Source organism: Prosopis cineraria, unplaced genomic scaffold (assembly GCF_029017545.1).
Source record: "Prosopis cineraria cultivar Desert tree isolate PC_DT_omini unplaced genomic scaffold, ASM2901754v1 PC2, whole genome shotgun sequence".
In the NCBI taxonomy this organism is placed as follows: domain Eukaryota; kingdom Viridiplantae; phylum Streptophyta; class Magnoliopsida; order Fabales; family Fabaceae; genus Prosopis; species Prosopis cineraria.
Genome location: NW_026555333.1, coordinates 7,829,125 through 7,854,236, shown reverse-complemented (window position 1 = coordinate 7,854,236; position 25,112 = coordinate 7,829,125). Strand labels below are relative to the sequence as shown.

At 36.6% G+C, this 25,112-nt stretch overlaps 2 protein-coding genes and 1 pseudogene across 2 annotated transcripts; 1 reads left to right on the top strand and 2 right to left on the bottom strand.

Annotated features, from left to right (window-relative positions):
• Positions 1–310: 310 nt before the first annotated feature.
• Positions 311–1,310, bottom strand: LOC129303974 (protein PPLZ02-like). Its single transcript, XM_054943582.1, has 2 exons — positions 1,113–1,310; positions 311–1,005 (listed from the first exon to the last, which is right to left on the bottom strand). The coding sequence occupies exons 1-2, from the start codon at positions 1,193–1,195 to the stop codon at positions 540–542; spliced, it is 549 nt and encodes a 182-aa protein (XP_054799557.1). The 5' UTR covers positions 1,196–1,310; the 3' UTR covers positions 311–539.
• Positions 1,311–6,985: 5,675 nt separating this feature from the next.
• LOC129302378 (60S ribosomal protein L39) lies at positions 6,986–7,654 on the top strand. The gene is made up of 3 exons (XM_054941211.1): positions 6,986–7,129; positions 7,219–7,322; positions 7,407–7,654. The coding sequence occupies exons 1-3, from the start codon at positions 7,127–7,129 to the stop codon at positions 7,453–7,455; spliced, it is 156 nt and encodes a 51-aa protein (XP_054797186.1). The 5' UTR covers positions 6,986–7,126; the 3' UTR covers positions 7,456–7,654.
• A 3,013-nt stretch (positions 7,655–10,667) lies between these two features.
• On the bottom strand, positions 10,668–23,229 carry LOC129302377 (probable receptor-like protein kinase At1g80640; annotated as a pseudogene).
• Positions 23,230–25,112: the final 1,883 nt, after the last annotated feature.

The following is a 25,112-nucleotide window of genomic DNA, read 5'->3' as shown; positions in this document are numbered from 1 at the left end:
GAAAAATATTAGATCACCTCAGGTGTTCAAGTGGTCAGTTTTGTATATTTTTGTGTCACAATACAAAACTAACTCGCACTTTTTTTTCTTTTTAAATTTTAACTGAATTCAAATTTTATAACTTGTGTCAGAATGAAGAGCAATCTGAGTGCCTAAAATTCTACAATGTTAGAAAAAAATGGATGTGGCCAGTTTTCTGAAAAGCTGTGCCTTTTGACAAATTTTGCCCATACGCTTCAGAGGAAAGACAGACTAATTCGCAAGTTGCATTGCAGCCGAGGCCACGATCTCAGAACAGAGGCACGACACATAATAAAGACAGTGGCTTGATAACATTACAACATCGTCGATAATGATCTGCTGTACACATAGGATTATCTAATGAGTCACTTAGAAGGTATATCTAGGACCAGAGGACGAGCCACATTACTAAAGTAGACAGAACAGGGAAGAGAAGGTTGAGAAAAATGGGTTAAATTAGCAAAATGAGCAGTGCATTGCGCAATTAAGAATGTGAGCCAGCACAACGCTGAAACTCTCTAGTCCATCACAGAGCAGCAGAGCTCAACAGAACCGTAATAAAGCAATTCCTCTATCATCTGCTCAATGTGATCTTCTTCAAGAGGTTTGAATTGCTGTGCAGTTTCCACCTTCACCTTCTTCTTCATAACCCAATTGGCCTCTGATTCTTGCTCTTCTTGGGCTCTCTTGTGTGGCAACACTGTGTCAGCAGAACTGCTTGTGGAAACGTCAACATGTGGCGAAGAAGCCACTCTCTGAGGCTCTGGTAATGAGGGTCTAGTCATCTGCAGAGAAGCCACATAGCACCTATGAAGTTTCGCCGTCAAAGTGGCCGAGAGAAGCTTGGAAGACGACTGAGACGCATTGGGGTTATACGGGAAGTTGGTTCTCGCTCTGGGCCCACACATTAGCCTCGCTGCTTCATCGTAGGCTCTGGCCGCATCTTCTGCAGTTTCGAAAGTACCAAGCCAAATCCTAGTCTTCCTGCACACAGACAAGAAAGATTCAACATCAGCATTGAAGCAAAGCATGAGAGACGAGCGTGCATGGACATGGAACCTAAGACACGCACATGACGAAGGTTCACTTACAATAGAGGGTGGCGAATTTCAGACACCCAAGAGCCCCAATGCCTTTGTCGGACGCCTCGGTATCTCTGTTGTGGCCTGCCCATGTTGGAGAACAAGGAGCGTACTCTGTTCAGGAAGCGTTTGAGAGAGTGTCTGAGAGAGAATTAAGAGGTCTTACGTCTGTGTGGTGCCGCAGGGAGGAGGAGGGGACGGTAGGTTTTTGTAGTTGGATTCTTTCACGGACATCAAGACCCTTTTTTCTAATCCATCTGGCTCCCAATTTAAGCACAGGGGACCCACAAAGGATTTTCAGGGGTTTTACACTTTTTTTCTTCCTTTACTTATTCGCCCCCAGTTGTCCATATTGTAATTTGCAAGTCATGATTATTGAATAAGTATATCCAATGACGTTTCAACTGGCCCGATTTGATTTCACATGTCTCTCCAACTATGATGGCTACTTTTGCTTGTTTATATATGTAATATAATTTATTACACCTTATTTTTGTCCTAGAAATATCTAAAATACACGACCCTTTCCTACCCATAGATTCTTCTCATGTGAATGGGGAGCAGTAGGAGATAACGACTAGATTGTAGTCCTGTCTGTTTATGAACCTTGAACTTCAAAATCTTTGAAATACATATATTAAGCTCCTGTTGCCCTAATGAAAACGATTTATATGCGATTTAATTGGAACATTTTGTGTCATTTTTCTATATCAAATTTTAGACCCTGGTTGGAACCATCCGGAGACAACAGATACAAGGACCATACTTTGCATGATGTATTTGAGAGAGATAGAGAGATTTTCTGGCAAGAAAACAAAAACAGAGAGGGGTATTAGTGGTAAAACATATATAGTAATATGGATAAAAATGGTTTAGCATTAAATACCCAAAAAAAAAAATTGTTTAGCATTAAAGTTGGTGCATCAGTATTGTGCGGTGAGGAAAATCTTATGATTGGGTCAATCCCAAGTTGAGACTGCATCAATTAAAGATCAAAGATTCTCAGACCACCATAATTAGGCTATATCATATCTTTTGATGGGTGGGGGCATGAGATGTTCTGTTCGCCCCATACACTCGAAGTCTCTGTCCTCAGGACGAACTCTATAGAAACAATTATCAAATGGGGTGTTTCCTTCGATTTAAAGCAAATTGCTGAAAAATAATATGAAGTAGCATGAAGTTGAGAGATGTGTTTTGAATTAGGGTTGATTTGTGGGGTTCTGCGAATATTGTGTGGAGAGTTGAACACTTAGGATGGTTGACAGGGAAACAAAAGCATATGGTACCTGGTATGTGTGAAGACATGAATAGTTTACAAGGTCTTTGGTAAGTGATGGGCCATCTTCTACTCACTATTCCCCCACATGTTAACACTACTATCTCCATCATACATATCACAGATTAATAATGCAACACTTATCTTAAAAAGAAAAAAAAAATCTTACACCATATGTTTATATAAGCAGGGGCAATATTATAGATGTGTGTATGTATGTGAGTATTAATCTTATATATAATGTGTTGTAGAGCCAACCTTGGGATTCATTCATATGTACCGTAGCCAGGGCTGATTTTGGTCTGTCCCACAATCTGTGTGTCCCATGTGCAAACGGCTACATTTGAATAAAAACATGGAGGCTGTCTAAATAGGATCTGCTTTCCGTGCCCATCACATTCGCGTGCTCATCAAACCACGAAGTTAATCTTAACCTTTCATTTTATCTCAAAATAATCTTCACCATTAATTTTGAATTAATTTTAAATATTTTAAATATTATAGTTTTGAAAATATAAATTATAAAAAATTGTTAGTAAATCTTGAGCATCTAAATATATCTAGATAATTAATTTATAAAAATTATAAAAATTTTAATATTACATTAGATCATTCAGATTATTTATGAACAATCTATAATATATTTGAATAATCAATTTATAAAAGATATAAAAAATTCATATTAAATTGAACTATTCAGATGAAATCTAACTAACAAGATTGATTATCAACAGACTTATTAAAAATTTGATCCTTTTTATGCATTTTTATTTTGATAAATAAAAAATGAAAATAAAAATTTAAATTTGGATTGTCTAGATTCTGTCACGAGTTATGTACATGTAATGAGCATTGAGAGCCGTTCAAATTTAATATTAAAAATGTTTATAATTTTTATTTTCACAAATATAATATTTAAAATATTTTAAAAATTAATTTAAAATCAAATTTTAAAACAAAATGAAAGGTCAAGATCAGCCTTGTGGGCTGATGAGAACGGAATGCGGCTCCGTCTAAATGCCACGTGTAACCAACATCATCGGATGATGGTCAGTAATGGAACTGTTCAATTTTTCAGATGAACAACAACTTTTCAAGAGCACTACCATTGGAGCTTCACAGGCACGAAGTGTGAGAAGGGGAGGCAGGAAATCTTTAATCTGGTTCTTTTAACTTTTGTCCCCGCGGCCCCGGGGGTGGGGGGCTGGGCTTGCGGTGAAATACACAGTCATATGAGGAGTAAAATGTAAAAGAGTGTGACATTTTCTTATTTGGGGGAGTGTTGCATGCCTACCTTTTTTTTTTTTTTTGGTTTAGGCCGAAAGAAAAGAACAAGGTAACATGATAAGCAAGAAGAAAAGAAGAGACGTGAAGAAGGAATAGAAGGGGCACAAGAGAAGAAAGAAGCATGCAGCATGTATGTATGTGGAGGATTGAGGGATTTGGATTTTAGTGTCTTTATAGTTTATACATATCTATCTTTGATTTATGTCTTGATTTCCAGCTAACAAGATTGAAGTAATATGCAGAAAAGGTCAGAAAGTGAAGGAGATATGTGGAAAAAGAGAGACGGGACCCACCCATTTATATACGCGTGAAGTGGGTCCAAGAACATAACATGGGTGACGATGGAGAACAAAAGGAAACCAGGAAGCAAAGCTTGTGTATTTGTTTAATGAATGGAATTGGGATAGTGTCATATCATGCTGAGATATATATATATATATATATATATATAAAGGGATCAGGGAGCGAAAGAAAACCTGAGCCTTCACGGTTTTGTGGGCTTTTGATGAGTCGTTTTGTCTGTGTCTGTCATGCACACACTCTCTGTCTTTCCATCACATGCAAACTTTGGCTAACACATAGCGTGCTCCATCCATTGAATTCAACCTTCTCAACCAAATAATAGTTATAATAATATTAGTCAGCTGCGTGCTTTCGGGAGATAACCCTAACATGCCATTTTCCTCCATTTAATATTCTTTCTAATAAATAAAATTGGTAGCTTGTCTTTTTCTGTGGGTTCAGTAGTTCTAACTCGTAACTTTATACACGCACATATACACGATGTATATGTAATGTAAATTAACATTCCCTGTTGTCTTGCATTTGTTTTTCTAGTCTTCCTTGCACGTATGTTACCTATAACTGGGAAAATGAGAGAGAGGAAACGGTGAGGGAAGAGGAGGTAGTGGGCAAATGAAAGTCAAAGAGAGAATAAATGAGGAAGATCAAGTTGGAAGAAGCAAAAGCAAGATGATGGTCAGTTTGGGAGTGAATATCAGCGTCCAGCGACGCGGTTTTGTTGCTATCACAAAGCTCAGCAAAAGATGGCGATGTGACTGCCTTCACTAATTACTCCCCCTTCCCCGCACTCTCTGGGATTTTGTCTCTCCACCACCCCAAAACTGAATATATCTATATATTCCAAATTCTCATTCCCTTGATGGGTTCTCATCGGGGACGGGTAAAAACTATAAAGTAATTTGAAAAATCAAGAAAAAATTCACATGCACGGTTTAATGTTGATTCCAAAGTATTGAATGAGATCTTATTCAAGGGAAATCATGTGATATATCTAACTGTCACAAGAATTGAAGTTGCATGTATCAGCTGCTTTTCATGAACAGAGCCATAATATGAATTTCAAGGTTTGTCCCCTTTTTTGGTATTATTGCTCTCAAATGACAGGCCATGGTAAATTCCAAGCATGTGCCTCTTCCTATTTTGCCTCCACCAATGAGGATTTGATAATAAGAAAAAAAGGTATCCTATTGTTCTTTACCAAACATTATGGGAGTCTAACAGCTCCACTACATTTGTTCACTGCTTCTATATTTGATATGTTTATGGTGGAATGTAATTCTATATTTTGAACCCCGGTTGATGTCACCAACTTCTCTTTAATATATGACTAAATCAAGCTTAATCATAGCAGGATCCACCTTTTGTGTGTCTATTTTTCCCATAGCCTTGCTTGAAATCACTTCGAGGGATCTCAAGTAAATAATTTTGGTCTGTCCATCTCTTAAACAAGCTACTGATCATACACTACAAACTTCCAGGAATGTCTTTTACTCAATCAGCCTGTGGAAACAAACAGAGAGGAACGCATGAGGTTTTTGATTTATTGGTGAGGATAGGGAAGCACATGCTTGGTGCTACAAACTTCCAAGATTTGGAGGGTAAGCAAGCCAACAACCACACACCCCCATGTGCTTGGGCTTTTGAAATTAATTTTGTACATAATGGTATATCCAAGTATAACGCGCGCGCGCGCTCTTCTGTTTTCTTCTACTCGAGTTCCACAGGTCAAAACCATTATCACGACATTAACTACAAACCACTACATTCCTTTCTTTCTTTTTCCTCAATCGTATGGGTTACACTACACGGCATTGGAACGCTGATGAGTAATGACTAATTCTGGCAGGTGACAGGTTGTAACTCAGTACTACTATGTGGCTTAGGAGATGGGGCAATTATATTGTTTGAATTTAGGCCTATCTGCGCGCGATAATTAAGGAACCTTAACACTCGCAAGTCGTTGTTTGGGGAGAGGAGAGCACCACAAAAAAAAAAAAAAAACTATTGTCATGTGACTGAATTGATGTGCGGAAAAGGACTGGTCTTACCCGCTAACTTATGTGGCCAATAGTTTTGCGTTCCATGGTTGCACCTTTCAACGGGCTTTTGAATATGAATTATAGGAGTGACACTTTGTCGCAAGCTGAGGATTTGAGTCGACTCACTCGTATTAAAAATACATCCATACTAGTAATACTGAAATATTACCAGCAACAAGAAAGTATATAAGTGCTATAGGATTTGCTTTGAAGACCAAAATGACGGCCATAACATGATTTCTTTCGACGTTGTGAGATATATTTCCTTTTGCTATGAACAATAGCACAAGATATTGTATTTGAGATAAATCAGATGAGTCGAAATAGGCTTGACCAATCAAGCTGACTCGTTTAATTCATCATTTGTCTTACCTGATTTCAGCTCATGAGTTGAATGATTTAAACATTTAAGATAGGCTTCAGATGTAATCTGAAGAAAAGATATCATTAATTTGATATCCTTCTTCAGCTGGTTGATGTCACTTTCTCAATTGTTAAAAATCGAGAAATTTATTTGAACGTTGAATTTAATTTTTTCACATGGTAGTTTTGATTTGAAAGATATTTATCAGTATGCTATTTTTTGTAATTTAAATGAGTCACCTAATAAATTGGATTGAAATTTTAAAATGGATAACCTTTTTAATTTTTAAAAGATAAATAGATATATTTAAGTTTAACCCAACAATCTCACAAGTCACAAACTTACAAGTTTCCCACATCCCCCCCCCCCCCCCAAAAAATTTATTCAATTAGCTCCGTTGGAAATTTTGTTGGGTGAGCTCCAGAAGCCTGCAAAATCAGGCTCCGCTCTAGTAATTGGCCCAACATAACGAGGCCTGTGAGGCTCATACTCTCATACACTTTACATTTCCCTTTGTTGCAGAGCCCATTGATTTTACATGTATTACATTACCATTTAATTAGGCCTGGCCCAATATAAATTGGTCCCCCTTCCATTTGTCAGTGTTGAGTTTAAAGGTAGGCCCATTTGGCACCAACAGATCCACTCTTTAAAAGGCGGCCATCTGATAAAAAGGCAAGTTAGGGTTTTCGTGTTCGGTGGTAGCTCCCTTCACCTCCCGGCGCCGAGAATCTCTGCAGACGAAGCTAGGATGGTAAGGATTGTAATCTCATTGTCGTGGCATCATAATCGTATTGTGTGATGGTTTTTTTATCTTCTTACTGGGTTTGAATCATGCGACAGCCGTCCCACAAGACCTTTAGAATTAAGAAGAAGCTGGCCAAGAAGATGAGGCAGAACAGGCCTATTCCCTACTGGATCCGGATGAGGACCGACAACACCATCAGGTTATTATCGATCTTTTTCTGATTTCCTATTGTGCCGTCTCAATTCTTTCCTTGTTTCTTACTGTGACAAGTTTTCTTCTCCAGGTACAACGCTAAGCGTCGACACTGGCGCCGCACCAAGCTTGGATTCTGAGCTGCTTGCCTGCGCTCTGCCCTCCATTCTTTGGGTGGTTTATTTTATTTTTCTTTTTTCTGATTTTGTTAGGCTTTAGTTTTTAAACAATGATTCGTAATATGTTGTTTTGCATCTCTTTCTAAAGGATTAGTATGTTATAGATGGCTGATTTGGTCTGCCGCCAATATATTTTTCGGTAATTTGGATATTCTTCATATATGGTCTTCTCTGACTGTAATTTTGTTTTACGAATCGTAGTTCGCTGTCACCTTTGTGCTTTGTCGTTTGAATCGAACCTCTAAGCAAGGTTGTCTGTACGATGATGAGCACGCTGCCCTACTATTGTGTTTGCTTGATATTGGCGGTTTTTTTTTTAGCCAAAAAGGTTTTGGTTGTCAGCCGAGTCTTCTATTTTACGATCTCGCCGCAATTTTCGGTGGCTTCCCTAGTCCCTACTCCTTTGCTCTTCTGCTTGTGTGGAAGCCCAGAAAGAATGTATTCAATCCATTACCCGTGAAAAGGGAAAAATAATTTCTTTTTTCCGCCCCTCTACCAGATTGTCATTCCAGCTAGCAAACACTCGAGCTTATGCACGACACGACAGAAGAATTCTATCAAAGCACTATTGTTGACAATTACTGGATCCTGATAGAACTGCAAGGGGTTGTGTTTCGATGTGTATCTAGCGAACCCTTTTTCAAAAGTCCTTGATTGCTGGATTTTGTGGTGGATAAGAAATTCATGATAACTCTAGTAACTCTGTTAGAGCGTAGCTTTGGGAAATTTGTTTTTTTGTCAACGGAAAGAAGCACGGATTTGGCTATTTGGGTTGATTCTTTGTTGTTTTTTCTCTCTACGCTTTTTCTCCTATTGCATTCCAAAACAAAAAACGCTATAATTGTTATGAGATTTTTCATGGTTTAGGCAGCCACATCTTTTGTGTTATTTTACCGACCAAAACGATGAACGTATTCCCGTACTTAGGCTTTGAGTCTAGGATGACTTTAGCTTGAGAATTGACCAGGGCAGTTGTGGGGTGCACTTGCATGCACAATGCAGTAGAAGTTGAGTATGGCCGGGAATTTCTTACGAGTTACAATGGTTTATTTTAATGGTGATAAATTTAACATTATGTTTAGGCAATTATCACCGAAGAATGGGACATGGTGATGTCTCTTGCAGAAGATATCATGGCTTCCCTTCATTCTAGGATGAGTTTTGAAATTATGATGACAATGACATTATGATGACAGGTGTGTTTGGATATCCACAAATAATCAATTATGGAGCCTTGAATCAAGGTTTTGAAAAATTATCCAGATACCCCATCTTTTTCTATACCTTCAAACTCCATTTTGATAAAAGCTATTTTTTTCTTCATTTGAGAATCAATTTTTACTATTTGAGCATTACCCCCCCCCCCAAAAAATCTTCTCCCTCTCTACATGTGCCCTGCTGCTGCAGCCTGTGCACCCTGATTCCCTCCCAATTAAATTACTATTTCTTTTTTTAATCTTTTTTTAAATATAAAAAGAAATGGCCTGGCTTATGTAATTTTTTTAAGTAAGTGGTAGTTAATTTGAATTGATTTTATCACATTAATTTTATCATTATCACAGTAAATGTTTTATGGTAATTTGTACATTTATAGTTGATTTTGAAATATTATTCAAATATCTTCAATTTTATTAAAGTTAAAATTAATTTCAAAAAATATTATTCAAACATTATCTGGTTCTGTTAATTGATTTTTTGTATAATCAGATTTTCTATCCAAAGACACCCAATATCTGTGTCTATGTCATGACCATTGGCAATGCGGTTAAATTAGACATGTATATTTAAAAGTGACTCTTACATGCATATTCATAAGCAGAAGTTCCATTGGGGATTTCTTAAATCCTTGGATTAAATTGAGCTTAACTAGAGAATCCGTCTTTGATGAGTCTCCTTGTTTATGTGGGCGAGAAAGACAATGGTAAAAATAACCTTGTCAAGAGAAACGTCACATAAGACGAAATATTAGTACATGGCTGTACTTAGTATTTACTATTGGGTACTTTTTCATCCATGCGCATTTGCCTGGTTACTGGATGTTTTTCTACGTCATGGTTGGTTATCCACGTATCTAGGAAAACGTGAAATTATCTTTAGTGAGTACATTGTAGGGTTTATCATAGAATGAGCTCTCCGTTTGGTATGAAGGATTGGAGATGGGGCTGGCATTAACGTTGGCGAATATTAGTTTTTTATGTTTGGTATGGAGCATTGAAAAATTTAATTCTAATTTCAATCTCATTTACATAGAATTAAATTACTCAATATCACCATCTCCTAATATTGAGAAATCAATTTTAGGATTGATTTTTTCTAGACCAACTTACTCTCATCCTCACACTCTCTCTCTTGTCTCTCTACCCTCACCACCAACTCAATCCCTCATCGTTCTCTCACTCAATTGTTGAGTCTGTCATGGTTGTCCCTAGCATTGGCACCGTTCTCCACCATTGACAAGTTTGTCTTCCTCCCTTCTCCCTTCATTTACCTCATGCCGTTCTCCCTTTGTCTTCCTTCGTCTCCCTTCATCTTCCACCATCGATGCTGTTCTCCCTTTGTTTTCCTCCCTTCTTCCCCTGTTTACCTCTTGTTGTCCTCCACCACTAGTTCTAATCTACTTGCCTTCTTGCCTCCGAATTTGTGTTGAATAGCGTTGCTGCATTTACCTTTGAATCTTCAATATCCATCACGAACGAGAACTGTTGCTACATTTGCTCCTAGTTTCATGTCATTGAATAGGGTGATTGATGGTAAGTGGAGGTTGGGGTCATGAGCGACAAAGAGAAGATGGGTTTTGGCAAAATTTTTTTATTAATTATAAAGAGTATTGTAGTCTTTTTATAATTTATGTTTAATTATAAAATAAAATGGAGAAAAACATTCCCTACAATTATTATTTCATATCAAATATAATTTTAAAGCTTCAATTTCACTCTCACTCCCAATTTTAATCCCATCCCAATCTCTTCAATTTCAGGCCCGTGCCAAACAAGGCCCATAGTTTTATTCAAATTTGAATCCTCCCTTTGGTTACTTTTGGAATAGATGAATACATTCATCTTCATTAATGAGTGACCTTCCCTTGAATGAGCAGTTGTTCTAAGTGATGTTTTTTCATACATTATTTAACTGCTCCAATTTTGATTGAGATTTTTTAACAAGAGAAACCGGCATTTTCTTTTGATTCAGTGGACTGACCTTTCATGAGAAGAAAATTAGAGTGAAGTTTATCTCCATCCAAATATACAACATTCTACAAAATGATCCCTCTATACAATGACAATCTATTTTTCCTCCGAGGTTTTTATGTTGTATGAAACTAGAACGAATTTCTTTACATGTGTCATGAACAAATCGATGCTGTTGTGGCCCCAATCAGACCGGCCTTTGCTCCTAAATGAGTGGAGCTCGTTGAGTTATTATAAGTTGGGACGGGTCAGTGAAGTCAATGGTTGACAATAACCAACATTGGGACGACAGCATTTGCAAACAAGGGGGCCGGAATGAAGTCAATGAAGTACATGGTTGAGTCTGAGGGTCCCTCCAAGCTCCACCGGAACCAGAGGGACGAGGGAGTGCAACACATCTGTTATCAGTGGCCTGTAACTTGGCTCTGGTTGCACGCACAGCACCGCCACAGCAGCAACCTACAATACACAATCACAACCTTCTGCCTCAACCAACCCTTCACTGTTACCTCCACTCTCATTATACCAGTGCAAGTTCGTCCAATGGGTTGAAAAATTTTACATGGTATACTTACTTTGGAATATTTAGTTCAAAGTAACCAGAAAGACCAGAAATGATCAGAAAATGGTTCGGAGACATGTTTCAGATTGAAAACCTGGGATAAATGCTTGAGGTCCATAGCGTCCTTGATCAGAGGATCTACTATGTTTGGAAGCTTTAATCTGTCGGTGAGCTGTGGCATGGCCTGCAATATTGTCATCGCCCAATGTGTCTGTCAATTTCCCGTTGAAATTGAACTCAATCGAATTTTCATAGAATCAAGCGCAAAAAAACTCATACCCATGTGACAATAGATTGGCAATGAGATGGTGACAGTTTTTCCACCGGTTTCCTTCCCAACAGTAGCTCCAGAAGCACAACCCCAAATGCATACACATCACTTTTATCAGTCAACTTACCTGTCCAATGCACCAAAAAATAAAAAAGGTCAATCTCGCCGAGAAATATTCCAACATTTACTATTTAATGTTCTCAATAATTGACAGTTGCTTCACAAACAATCGAAGTCTGGGAAATCTGCTGACGTTTCTAATCCGAGATGTAACATCCCAATTTAAATTTTAATAGTTAATTTAGGTTAATAGAAATTTTTTTTTAAAAAAAATATAATATTTAGAGGTAAGAAAATTAGTAGAAAATGATTATTAAATCTAATTTAGGATATAATTCTAAATAAAAAAAAATTTAAAAAAAAAAATAAATTTATTAAAAAAAATTAATTAAAAAAATTAATTATTAAATTATTATTATAATAAAAAAAAAAGGGAAAAAGGTATGCCAAAACAAAAAAAAAAAAAAAGGAAGAAGAAGAGAAAACGAATTTGCTTTCGGCACCGCATGAATAGTAAGTATAAAATAATAATAAAAAAAAAGGGGGGAAGAGAGAGAAAGAAGAAATAATAATAAAAAAAATGTGTGGGACCCACTGAATTTTTATAAAAACTCACCTTCCTTCATTTCCTCATTCATTCTGCGCGCGAGCTGAGGCGGAGAGAAGCGAGTTTCCGGTGCGAAATATCTAAATTTTTAAGGTAAGAGTTTTTAATAGGATATTTAGGGTGTGATTTTAAGCTTTTCAAGACTAAGTAAGTGTTCTAAAAATTTTTCTTAGTCATCCTTCTTATTTAGTTTCTGAGTTTGTAGTGGTAGAAAATTTAAGATCTGGAAGAGGGATGAATTTATGTTGAATAAATATGATTTTTGAGGTTGTCAGTAGTATAATAAATGTTCTAGAGTATAAATTTATTGATGATCTTTGAATCTGTGGCTTATGGATCAAATTCTAAACTAGATCTGAAAATATATGTTGATTTATTGAGGTTTAGATGATTATTTGGGATGAGAAATGAATTATTATGGTTATAGGATTATGATTCTAAGCTAGAGACTCAATTTTTAATTTTTGGGTATTTTAGGTACGAATTTATAAAATAAAAAGAAAATTTTGATAATAGAAATTAGTTTAAAATTTGATTTTTAGATTATTAATGTTTATTGATAATTAAAAGAGGAGTTAAAAATTTTACTTAATAGTATTAACTATAGATTTGTATTAAGATTGAGATTAGAAATTATGTTATATTTTTAATTCTATTATTAGAATTATTTTATTAGTTTCAAAAATTGAAACTAATATTTATAAATAATATGTTATTTGTAGATTGTATTACTGGTGAAGATTGTGGAGAGAGAGAAATTTTAAGGAATAATTTATTGAAAAAGCCACAAGGTAACCATGCTTTTAATTTGTGATTAGTGTTACTTCTTGTTAATTGGGTGATTATTGAGAAAATTATGAATTTTGTAATATTGTATAATTGTGCAATATTATTATGAATTTGTTTAATTATTGTGGGAGGTGTTGGGAGACTTGCTATTGTTGTTGTATTTATGTGCCACGTGGTACGCCCCTATTGGAGCTCAATAGGTGGTTTGTAAGGGCTCGGGCTAATCTACCTTTGGCCGGGTAATTTAGTACCGAGTGAGGGCTACGGCTCGAGGTTAATGGAGGGATATAAGGATGGTTGTTTGTGTTTATTATAATATTTCTTATATTTGTTGGAATTATATTATTTTTAATTCTCACTTAGTAAGCACACACTTAACTGTTTGTATACACTATCATAAATTGGCTTTGGTTACTGGGACTTTTGAGTCTCATTATGTGGTTAACAATTTTCAGGAGAAGAGCCACGAGTGACACGTAGAGGAGTCCCAGAGGCTTAGTGGTATAGATCCACTGTCTCTTTTGGATATTTAATTTATGATTTATAATGTGTTATATTGCCAATATTAGGACTTTTTTATGTTTATTGTCAATTATATGAATATATAAATGTAATCATGCCTTTCAAACTATTTCTATTTTTGGTACAATTTGGATGACTGTAATTTTAATATTTGGTTTACTTTGGATTGGTTAAAATGGCATGATTATAAGGTCAAATAACTGGCTTGTGTTGAAAATTGATTAAATTGCTTATTTTACTTGTTGGGAGTATAAGGATGGACAAATGTAATTTAGTTTACTTGTTGGGAGTATAAGGATGGACAAATGTGATTTAGCCTAATGGCATGTGGGAGGTAAAAATTTATCTGAAATGTTATAGTGTGTGAGTTGAAGCCAATTATAAAATATTTTATATCAAAATTATTGATATAAAAATGTGTTGGGTGGCTGTAACCCAACTATGGTTGAGTTAAATTATTTAAAAAAAAAAAATTTGGTGTGTTACAAATTTTGGTATCAGAGCTACATGTTTCAAATTCTTATAAATTATGAAATTGTTATACATTAACCTAGTTTATTGGCAATATACATTAGTAAATCATAATACTTCTCCATTATTTTTCTTGTCTTGAGATTAGTGTTAATTTAATTATGTGACTTCCATCCTTTAGGAGGGGAGAGATGGTGTCCAAAACTAGGAGAGGTGGCGAAATTACCGGTGATTCTATAGAGCCAATAGGAAATGACATACCTTCACTGCCACAACTGGAGTCCACACAGCAACAAATTGGGCAAGGCGAGCCCATACAGTCACAACTAAGGCAGGATGAGCCAACTATGAGGCAAATGATGGATCTACTATATAATCTTAGTGACCGTATGAAGAGACAAGAAGAAGAGTTGGCCGCTTTAAGACAATATAAGGAGAATGATAACCGAGAGGGAAATGGCCAACAAGAAGGAAGCCATACCAAGGTATTCAATGCGAGCCAATCTGCTGATGAAGGCTTACCTCCCTATTCTCACCATGAGACTAGTCCGAAGAATGTGAGTCTCCACTCTGAGCAACAGACATCCACGATCACAAAGATCTGGAGTACTTTTCGTAAGTTTAATCCTCCTACTTTCGATGGGAATCTTAAGCCGGCGGTAGTTGAAGAATGGATAGATCAATTGGAGAGTATTTTTCGTATGGTTGTGTGCACTTCTAATCAAAAGGTGCAGCTGGCAATATTCCTACTACAGAAGAGTGCTAAGAAATGGTGGGAAACATCAGGACCGAAGGATGATTCCTCTCTTACTTGGGAAGATTTTAAAGCCATATTGTTCGAGAATTATTTTCCTACTGCACTGAGAGCAGAAAAGGAGGCTGAGTTTCATGCATTCCGTCAGGGTGATTTAGATGAGGATGAATTTATTGAACAATTCTCAGAATTATCTAAATACTCTACTTACCTCCAGAAACATGAAGACACGGAGTGGATGGCTGAACGATTACTAGAGAAGGCGAGGCCTGATCTAAGGGAACAGTTAGCCCCTTTTGAGATCAAGACATTCAGTGAGATGTGCAATAAGCTTCGAATAGTTTCTCGGAGGAAGAGAGAGGCTAGATTAGAAGCTGATAGAGAGAGGAGGAAAGAACCTCATGGGAAGCCCCCTATCCACACCCGACCCATTGGTGGAGTAGAGAAGAGGAGCAGTCAAATCTTTGGAGGTTTTAGAAATCAGAAGAAGAAGGGCTACTATCATAAGGGCCAGAGCTACAGAGGGAATCAGAGTGGAAGTCAAGGGTCCTATAGGAGCCCAGCTACCTTTAATCCTACTCCTAGTGCTGCTAGTAATCAAGCATGCAGTAAGTGTGGGAAGTTTCATTCTGGTGATTGTTGGGTTTGTTACATCTGTCAGAAGCCTGGTCATATTGCTAGATTCTGCTATCAAAACCAAAATAGGGGTAATGATCAGAGACCTACAGTACCAGCACGAGTGTATGCCCTCTCTGGGCCAGAGGCTGCTAACAACCCTAATGCTATCCGAGGTATAATCCGAATCCTTGATAATGATGTTTGTGCTTTGTTTGATTCGGGTGCTACACACTCTTTTGTGTCTGATGAATGTATGAAAAGATGTAAATTGCCTGTGTGTACCTTACCTTTTGATGTGAAGATTTCTACTCCTGCTGGTTTGACTGTAAGGACTGCTAAGGCATGTCTAAATGTAGAGGTTGAGTATGAGGGTCGAAAGACCACCATAGACCTCATTTGTTTGTCTTTGTCTGGGATTGATGTTATTGTGGGGATGGATTGGTTGTCTGCAAATGGAGCTGTACTTGATTGTCAGAAAAAGAGTGTGTCACTCTCAGCTCTTACTGTAACCCCTGTAGAGTCCCAAAGTCCTATGTTGTTGTCTGCAGCTCAAGTAGAACAGTGTATAAGAAAGGGCTGTCAAGCTTTTATGATTTTCTTCTCAATCAAGGCAGAGATTGAAGAAGGTGTAGATCAGATTCCAGTAGTAAGAGAATTCCCTGACGTCTTTCCTACTGAAGTAATCGGTTTGCCTCCAGAACGAGAGGTTGAGTTCTCGATTGAACTCGCACCTGGTACGGGGCCTATTTCTAAGGCACCCTATAGGATGTCTCCATCGGAGTTAGCTGAATTGAAGAGACAAATTGAAGAGTTGTTAGAGAAGGGGTTTATCAGACCGAGTGTATCACCATGGGGGTCACCGGTACTGTTTGTGAAAAAGAAAGATGGAAGCCTTAGATTGTGTATTGATTATAGACATCTTAAAATTGTTTTGGAGATATTAAGAGAGCACAAGCTTTATGCCAAGTTGAGCAAATGTGATTTTTGGCTTAAAGAAGTTAAATTCTTAGGCCATGTTGTTTCAGAAGAAGGGGTAGCAGTGGACCCTAGTAAGATAGATGCAGTGATGAAATGGGAGCAACCTCGAAGTGTGACAGAGATTAGGAGTTTCTTGGGTCTTGCAGGCTACTATCGTCGTTTCATTAAGGGTTTTTCACAAATTGCAATGCCCTTGACTAAGTTGACCAGGAAAGATGCTCCATTTATTTGGACGAACGAGTGTGAAGTTGCCTTCCAGGAGCTGAAAAAGAGGTTGACCACCACACCGGTGCTCACCTTACCTGTTCCAACTGCTCCTTATACCTTATATACTGATGCTTCTAAGAAAGGTTTAGGTTGTGTATTGATGCAGGAGGATCGAGTAGTGGCTTATGCCTCTCGACAGTTGAGACCTCATGAGGAAAATTACCCTACTCATGACTTGGAGCTTGCTGCTGTGGTATTTGCTTTGAAGATTTGGAGGCACTATCTTTATGGTTCTTCTTTTGAGGTCTTCAGTGATCATAAAAGTTTAAAATATTTGTTTGATCAAAAGGAGCTCAACATGAGACAGCGCAGATGGATTGAGTTTTTGAAGGATTATGACTTTGAGTTGAAGTATCATCCAGGGAAAGCTAACGTAGTCGCCGACGCTCTGAGCAGGAAGCTTGTACATACTGCTCACATGATGGTCAGAGAACATGAATTATGGAGTAGTTTTCATGCAGTAAATGTAGAAGTAGTCGAAAATCGTTTGGCTGCTCTACATATTACTGAATTTGAGAATAATTTTTGGGAAGAAATTAGAATTGCGCAACAGAAGGATGATTATTTGAATAAGATTAGGGTAGAGATTGGGGCTGAAAAGGCTGAACATTTTGATGTGTCCGATGATGATGTCGTAAGATATAAAGGTAGAGTGTGTGTGCCTAATGATACTCGATTGAAAAATATCCTACTTGAGGAGGCTCATCAGAGTAAATATACCATTCACCCAGGAGCAACTAAGATGTATCATGACTTAAGACGTGGTTGGTGGTGGCCAAGGATGAAGAGAGATGTAACTGAACATGTAACTCGTTGTTTGACTTGTCAGAAAGTCAAAATTGAGCATCAGAAACCAGCCGGGATGCTACAGTCTCTTGATATTCCAGAGTGGAAATGGGACAGCATTTCTATGGACTTCATTACAGGATTGCCTAGAACATCTTCTGGTCATGACACTATATGGGTAATCGTAGATCGACTCACCAAATCAGCTCATTTTCTGGCTACTAATATCAAGTATTCTCTCGAAAAATTAACTGAAATCTACATAAGAGAAGTGGTGAGATTGCATGGAGTGCCGACAAATATTGTATCTGATCGTGATCCGAGATTCACATCAAACTTTTGGAAGTCATTACAGGAAGCCATGGGTACTCGTCTGAGTTTTAGCACTGCTTACCACCCCCAGACCGATGGGCAAACAGAACGAACTATACAAACTCTTGAAGACATGTTAAGAGCGTGTGCCATTGAGCTTAGAGGTAATTGGGATAGTCACTTGTCATTAGCTGAATTTGCCTACAATAATAGTTTTCATTCTAGCATTCAGATGGCACCTTATGAGGCATTGTATGGAAGAAAATGTAGATCGCCACTGTGTTGGACAGAATTAAGTGAGAGAACTGTTTTGGGGCCAGACATTGTTGATGAGACTACCCAAAAGATTGCTTTAATCAAGCAAAAATTACTCACAGCTCAAAGTAGACAAAAGAGTTATGCGGATAAGAGGAGAAGACCGCTTGAGTTTGAAGTAGGTGACCATGTATTTTTGAAAATCTCTCCAGTAACTGGTGTTGGAAGAGCTATTAAGGCTAAGAAGTTGACACCAAGGTTTATGGGGCCTTTTGAGATCTTAAAACGAGTTGGACCAGTAGCATACCAAGTAGCATTACCACCCCAAATTGCTGGAATACACAACGTATTCCATGTGTCACAACTGAAAAAGTATCAACCAGATCCTTCCCATATAATTGAACCCGAGGAAATTGAACTCAGGGAGAATTTAACATTCAAAGCTGAACCAGAAAGGATTGTGGATTATAAGGACAAGCAATTAAGAAACAAGACCATTAGATTGGTTAAAGTAATCTGGAAGAGCACAACTCCAGGTGATGCTACGTGGGAGACCGAGGACAGTATGCGACGTGATTATCCTCGTCTTTTTGATTAAGTGAGTAGTTAATAGTTATTAATTTTAAATTTTGAGGACAAAATTTCTAAAAGGAGGGGAGAATTGTAACATCCCAATTTAAATTTTAATAGTTAATTTAGGTTAATAGAAATTTTTTTTTAAAAAAAAAATATAATATTTAGAGGTAAGAAAATTAGTAGAAAATGATTATTAAATCTAATTTAGGATATAATTCTAAATAAAAAAAAATTAAAAAAAAAATAAATTTATTAAAAAAAATTAATTAAAAAAATTAATTATTAAATTATTATTATAATAAAAAAAAAAGGGAAAAAGGTATGCCAAAACAAAAAAAAAAAAAAAAGAAGAAGAGAAAACGAATTTGCTTTCGGCACCGCATGAATAGTAAGTATAAAATAATAATAAAAAAAAAGGGGGGAAGAGAGAGAAGAAGAAATAATAATAAAAAAAATGTGTGGGACCCACTGAATTTTTATAAAAACTCACCTTCCTTCATTTCCTCATTCATTCTGCGCGCGAGCTGAGGCGGAGAGAAGCGAGTTTCCGGTGCGAAATATCTAAATTTTTAAGGTAAGAGTTTTTAATAGGATATTTAGGGTGTGATTTTAAGCTTTTCAAGACTAAGTAAGTGTTCTAAAAATTTTTCTTAGTCATCCTTCTTATTTAGTTTCTGAGTTTGTAGTGGTAGAAAATTTAAGATCTGGAAGAGGGATGAATTTATGTTGAATAAATATGATTTTTGAGGTTGTCAGTAGTATAATAAATGTTCTAGAGTATAAATTTATTGATGATCTTTAAATCTGTGGCTTATGGATCAAATTCTAAACTAGATCTGAAAATATATGTTGATTTATTGAGGTTTAGATGATTATTTGGGATGAGAAATGAATTATTATGGTTATAGGATTATGATTCTAAGCTAGAGACTCAATTTTTAATTTTTGGGTATTTTAGGTACGAATTTATAAAATAAAAAGAAAATTTTGATAATAGAAATTAGTTTAAAATTTGATTTTTAGATTATTAATGTTTATTGATAATTAAAAGAGGAGTTAAAAATTTTACTTAATAGTATTAACTATAGATTTGTATTAAGATTGAGATTAGAAATTATGTTATATTTTTAATTCTATTATTAGAATTATTTTATTAGTTTCAAAAATTGAAACTAATATTTATAAATAATATGTTATTTGTAGATTGTATTACTGGTGAAGATTGTGGAGAGAGAGAAATTTTAAGGAATAATTTATTGAAAAAGCCACAAGGTAACCATGCTTTTAATTTGTGATTAGTGTTACTTCTTGTTAATTGGGTGATTATTGAGAAAATTATGAATTTTGTAATATTGTATAATTGTGCAATATTATTATGAATTTGTTTAATTATTGTGGGAGGTGTTGGGAGACTTGCTATTGTTGTTGTATTTATGTGCCACGTGGTACGCCCCTATTGGAGCTCAATAGGTGGTTTGTAAGGGCTCGGGCTAATCTACCTTTGGCCGGGTAATTTAGTACCGAGTGAGGGCTACGGCTCGAGGTTAATGGAGGAATATAAGGATGGTTGTTTGTGTTTATTATAATATTTCTTATATTTGTTGGAATTATATTATTTTTAATTCTCACTTAGTAAGCACACACTTAACTGTTTGTATACACTATCATAAATTGGCTTTGGTTACTGGGACTTTTGAGTCTCATTATGTGGTTAACAATTTTCAGGAGAAGAGCCACGAGTGACACGTAGAGGAGTCCCAGAGGCTTAGTGGTATAGATCCACTGTCTCTTTTGGATATTTAATTTATGATTTATAATGTGTTATATTGCCAATATTAGGACTTTTTTATGTTTATTGTCAATTATATGAATATATAAATGTAATCATGCCTTTCAAACTATTTCTATTTTTGGTACAATTTGGATGACTGTAATTTTAATATTTGGTTTACTTTGGATTGGTTAAAATGACATGATTATAAGGTCAAATAACTGGCTTGTGTTGAAAATTGATTAAATTGCTTATTTTACTTGTTGGGAGTATAAGGATGGACAAATGTAATTTAGTTTACTTGTTGGGAGTATAAGGATGGACAAATGTGATTTAGCCTAATGGCATGTGGGAGGTAAAAATTTATCTGAAATGTTATAGTGTGTGAGTTGAAGCCAATTATAAAATATTTTATATCAAAATTATTGATATAAAAATGTGTTGGGTGGCTGTAACCCAACTATGATTGAGTTAAATTATTTAAAAAAAAAAATTTGGTGTGTTACACGAGACACAGGATTCACAAAAATCAATTCCATTTTACTTGTCATGAATCCTGACAAATTAGTTGATCTCAGATTTTGGATGCTACTCCCATCATATTCTTATCAATAAATGACAAGAAGCAAGAGGAGGGAACAAGGCATTTGACACATGAGGTGGTGACCTGCCAATCTAACTCGCCATCGAATTAAATAATATAAAGTGGGGAGGTAGATGGCCAAGAAGAGCACCAGATCCACACAGGGACAGGGCAGATCATATGTTTCAAACCCATCCAAATCTCATGGCATCATTTAACTCCTTGAAGGCTCCAAAACTCCAAAAGAAACAATATCTTGGATCTGGCTTTTGCAACGTTGTCGGACAGATCAACGCATATGTCGTAAAACGATAACAATTACTGAGTGAAGCTGGCGAGCTTACCATCTAGGAGATACTCAGGGGCAACGTACCCCACTGTGCCTGACAGCTTTATGTTGCTCTTGCTTTGGGACCCATCCATTATGGCCAGCCCAAAATCAGAAAGCTGAATCCACCAGAAAGGAAGCTTTGGTTAGTTAGATACGAATACGATCAAATATCGTATGATTTTAAAATGATTAGTGATGAGAAGTTAGGTGCTCCAAAATGGTTTTACCTTAGCATTGAAGTTCGCGTCTAAAAGAATATTAGATGATTTCAGGTCTCTATGGATCACTGGAGGTTTACGGTGCTCATGAAGATATTCCAATCCCCTGGTCAACAGTCCTTAAATATGTTAAAAGATGTAGGAAACAGAGGACATTAAAATATCAGAAAATGAATGATAGAGGTTCACCTTGCTGTGTCGAGCAATTTTCATTCTCATATGCCAGGTCAATGCCGCACCATGAGAGGGTCCTTCAACGTGAGCAAAACTTGGAAAATTACAATCTCAATATTATTCTAATCCGTTTACTACAGGGGAAATAAAGCACCAGAACATGCATTCTTTTGCGTTACCGTGTAACTGAGCTTCCAGGGATCCATTTTGCATCAATTCATAGACAATGAACCTCTTGTCATCATTTTCGCTACAACCCAGTATAGAAATTATATTTGGATGCCGAATTTCACTCAACAAATTCACCTCGTTCTGCAATTTCATCTTACTAGTAAATACAAGAGAGAGAGAGAGAGAGAAGAAGAGGAAGAAGAGAAGCAATTATTAGCCGACATTAATTACCTCGAATTCTCTTCCAGCACGTTGAGTTTCACAGTGTAGTTTCTTGACGGCAACATCCAGATTATCATCCAACCGAGCCTGGTAAACACATCCAAATCCGCCCTGCCCCAAGATGTTACTTTCCCGGAAATTGTCGGTCGCTTTTTCTATTTGCTTATAATCAATGATCGGAAGAGACCCTTTTTTCCCAACCATTTTTACGGAACTGAATTTACTTAAAAATGGAGCAAGCGCAAGCCCTTTCTCGGCATCTGGAATCGAAACAGCACACAGAAGAAAAATCCCAGACATATCACGAAGCTATAAAATGTTGAAGTTTCCTATTTTTCTAACACCCACAATTGTGAATAAACAGTACTACCTGAGTTGGGAACGCTTTTCCTATTGGATTTGGGTAGATGCTTCCTACTATAAATCCAGAAGCATAAGAAGCACAGAATTACTACAACCAGTGCTGTACTAACAACGGCGAGCGCTATTACCATCTTAATGTGTAAATCCATCTGGTGTTCTTTATTCTCCACCTGAATACCTGGATGATATGGGACGTATAATGCAGGAAGCATCGTCAAAATGGAAGGAATCTCACAAATTAAACCATTCGGATTTAGCAAGTCGAGAGACCTTCGGCAGATGGGTGAGATCCAAACAAGAAAGTAAATGTTAAAAAGAGAGAGAGAGACTGTAAACGCGGAATCTACGAAATAGTTTGAGCATTAAATTGTGGAGGTTGTTTTCAAAATTCAAATTTGAAAGGAAGTCAAGAGAGTAGAATGAGAAGTGAACCTGGGGAGGAAGCGGCGTTGGAAGCAGGAAGTGGACGATTAGTCAGGAGAGGAAGTGCGGGAGCAGGAGGATCTGCTACAGCATAAACAGAAATGGGTTCGTGAACAAGAAGGTTATCATTGTGTCTGGTGAGTCCTAATGTAACCACAAATCAAGATAGAGAGATGTGTATGTGGAGAGGAGGGAACGACATATGAGAGAGACGCACACAGTCAGAGAGAGTTTCTGCAAGGCATCTGAAAAGGAAGCCGTTTTGTATCTTCTAGGCTTGACCTGCTTTTTCCTTTTTTTTAATTCATGTTTCCTTTTTGCACTATTTTTTTCCTTCCTTCCTTCGTCTCCCTCTCTCTCTCTCAAAAAAAAAAAAAAATTGTTTGGGTGCGGCGTGCTGTTCTGAAACCTCACTTTCTGGTTTTCTAGGCAGAAGGAAAAGTAGGGGACAACAATGGACTGATGAGAACGCAACAATCTATGGACTTTTGCCCCCCTTTTTTCTCACTTTTTATTATATAAATGCATCGCCCTCCCCAGTAAATAAACAATGAAAAAGACAATCCTAGCATTGACAGTTGAACTTATCAATTAAGTATTATTGAACTCTGATGGCACAAAATAAACTAAATCGCTCTTTCTTCTCGGAGAGCGGCGGCATGTTAATGATCTCTAAATATATTTAGTGCATCTCGTATTAGATACAATAATTGATGGGCTAATGGGGAAATTATTTTTTATAACCAGAAATTATTAACTCGTCGTAATGATGCGTGTGAACATGAAGAAGTCGACAGCGTGATAATCTAGCAGGTGTGTCTTTTTTTCTCATTTAACTTGGCGGGGAAGCTCCAATAGTTGGATAAGATTTCATAATTATTGATATGCCTGTCATGAATCATAAATGGTGATTTCAAAGGGAAATAAGCCAGGAATAATCTGCCAAAAAAGGCTTCCATCAGGTCGGATGAGATGATTAACTAGTACTAATTAGGGATTAGTAGGAGGTCGACGAGTGGAGTAGATACTTGATATTTCAGTCACCCAATGACGCACGGTTCCTTCCGCAATGCTTTTTGTTGTGTGTATGCCTCGAAAGGAGAAGGAAAAAGTGGTCCGCAGGGAGGGGCTTATCATATATGTGGAGAAAATGGCAGTTAGTCACGTGTTAGGTGGATTATGGATCTGAACTTTGAAAATCTGCCTAATCAGCCCCAAATCTCCAAGTTGTATGATTCATTTCCCACGTCATTACTGATTCTAAGAATTACTACATGCATATTATGCAGCGCTCCGTTCACTGTGTACTGTTTAGGATCTGCAATTCTGAACGGCATCATTGGGCAACATGCAACAATGAATTTGAGATTGGGGCAGCGTTTTAGTAAACGATCACTTACTTTACCCAAAGCTTCTGCGGCTCAGGTGATTATGCTTCCCGCCTCTAACTTCTGTTTGCCTGCTTCCCTCTCGTCCTTCGACTTTCTTAACGTAATAAGATGTTTACTTTGTTGCAGCTTTAGCCATAATAGAATGGAACAGAACCATTATTAATGAAATATAGTGAGATGAAATGTAATAGAACGGAATATTTTATTAAAAGAATAAATAATTCTATTTAATAATTTTTTAAGAATTATTATAAAAGTAATATATTTAAATCAGTTATAATTATGTTTTTCTAATTTTAAAGTGAGAAAAAGTGAAAGAATAAGGGCGAGAATTAAGGAGGATGAGGTAATTTTGTAATAATGATAAATCATCTCAAATTGAGGTTAGGGCAAAGTAAGTTTATGATGGCTAAGAATGGTGTTTTGAATAGTAATTGTAAGCCACTTTACGCCATTTTTAAAAATTCTCCTAAATAGTTGTAAAAAAAAATTTACCCATCCCATCTCATTTCATTTCATCCAGAAGAAAATCTCAAACATTGCATTAGTTTTTGTAACACAAGTTTAATATAGATCAAGAGTTTTTGGCATCAAGTAAGAATTAATTCACTGGAAAGTGTTATAAGCAGGAAAAAAAGGAGTTCAAAATAAGACGATGATTCTTACTTGATGCCAGAAAATGACATGGTTGAATTTAGCAGCCATGATTCCTTGAAAAGTGAGGATTTCCTGTTCCTCTCCTCTCTCTTTCTGGAAAACGTTACAAATTAGGAATATCAATTTCGAATTAGCTGAATAAGAGACGTTAAACACCCGCTCAGCGATACCATCATAATTAAATTGGGTCTTAAGTTTTGATGGGAAATTATGAACTGCTTATAAAACATAAAGATGATGGCAGGAGTAATACTTAATCTTGCTCGAATCACATGAACATTTAGCACTCATGTTATAA

Coding starts and splice junctions, on each gene's coding strand:
- LOC129303974 (XM_054943582.1), bottom strand. CDS start 1,195: ATGGGCAGGCCACAACAGAGATACCGAGGCGTCCGACAAAGGCATTGG. Junction 1,006..1,112: donor GAAATTCGCCACCCTCTATT/GTAAGTGAACCT, acceptor GTCTGTGTGCAG/GAAGACTAGGATTTGGCTTG.
- LOC129302378 (XM_054941211.1), top strand. Junction 7,323..7,406: donor AGGACCGACAACACCATCAG/GTTATTATCGAT, acceptor TTTCTTCTCCAG/GTACAACGCTAAGCGTCGAC.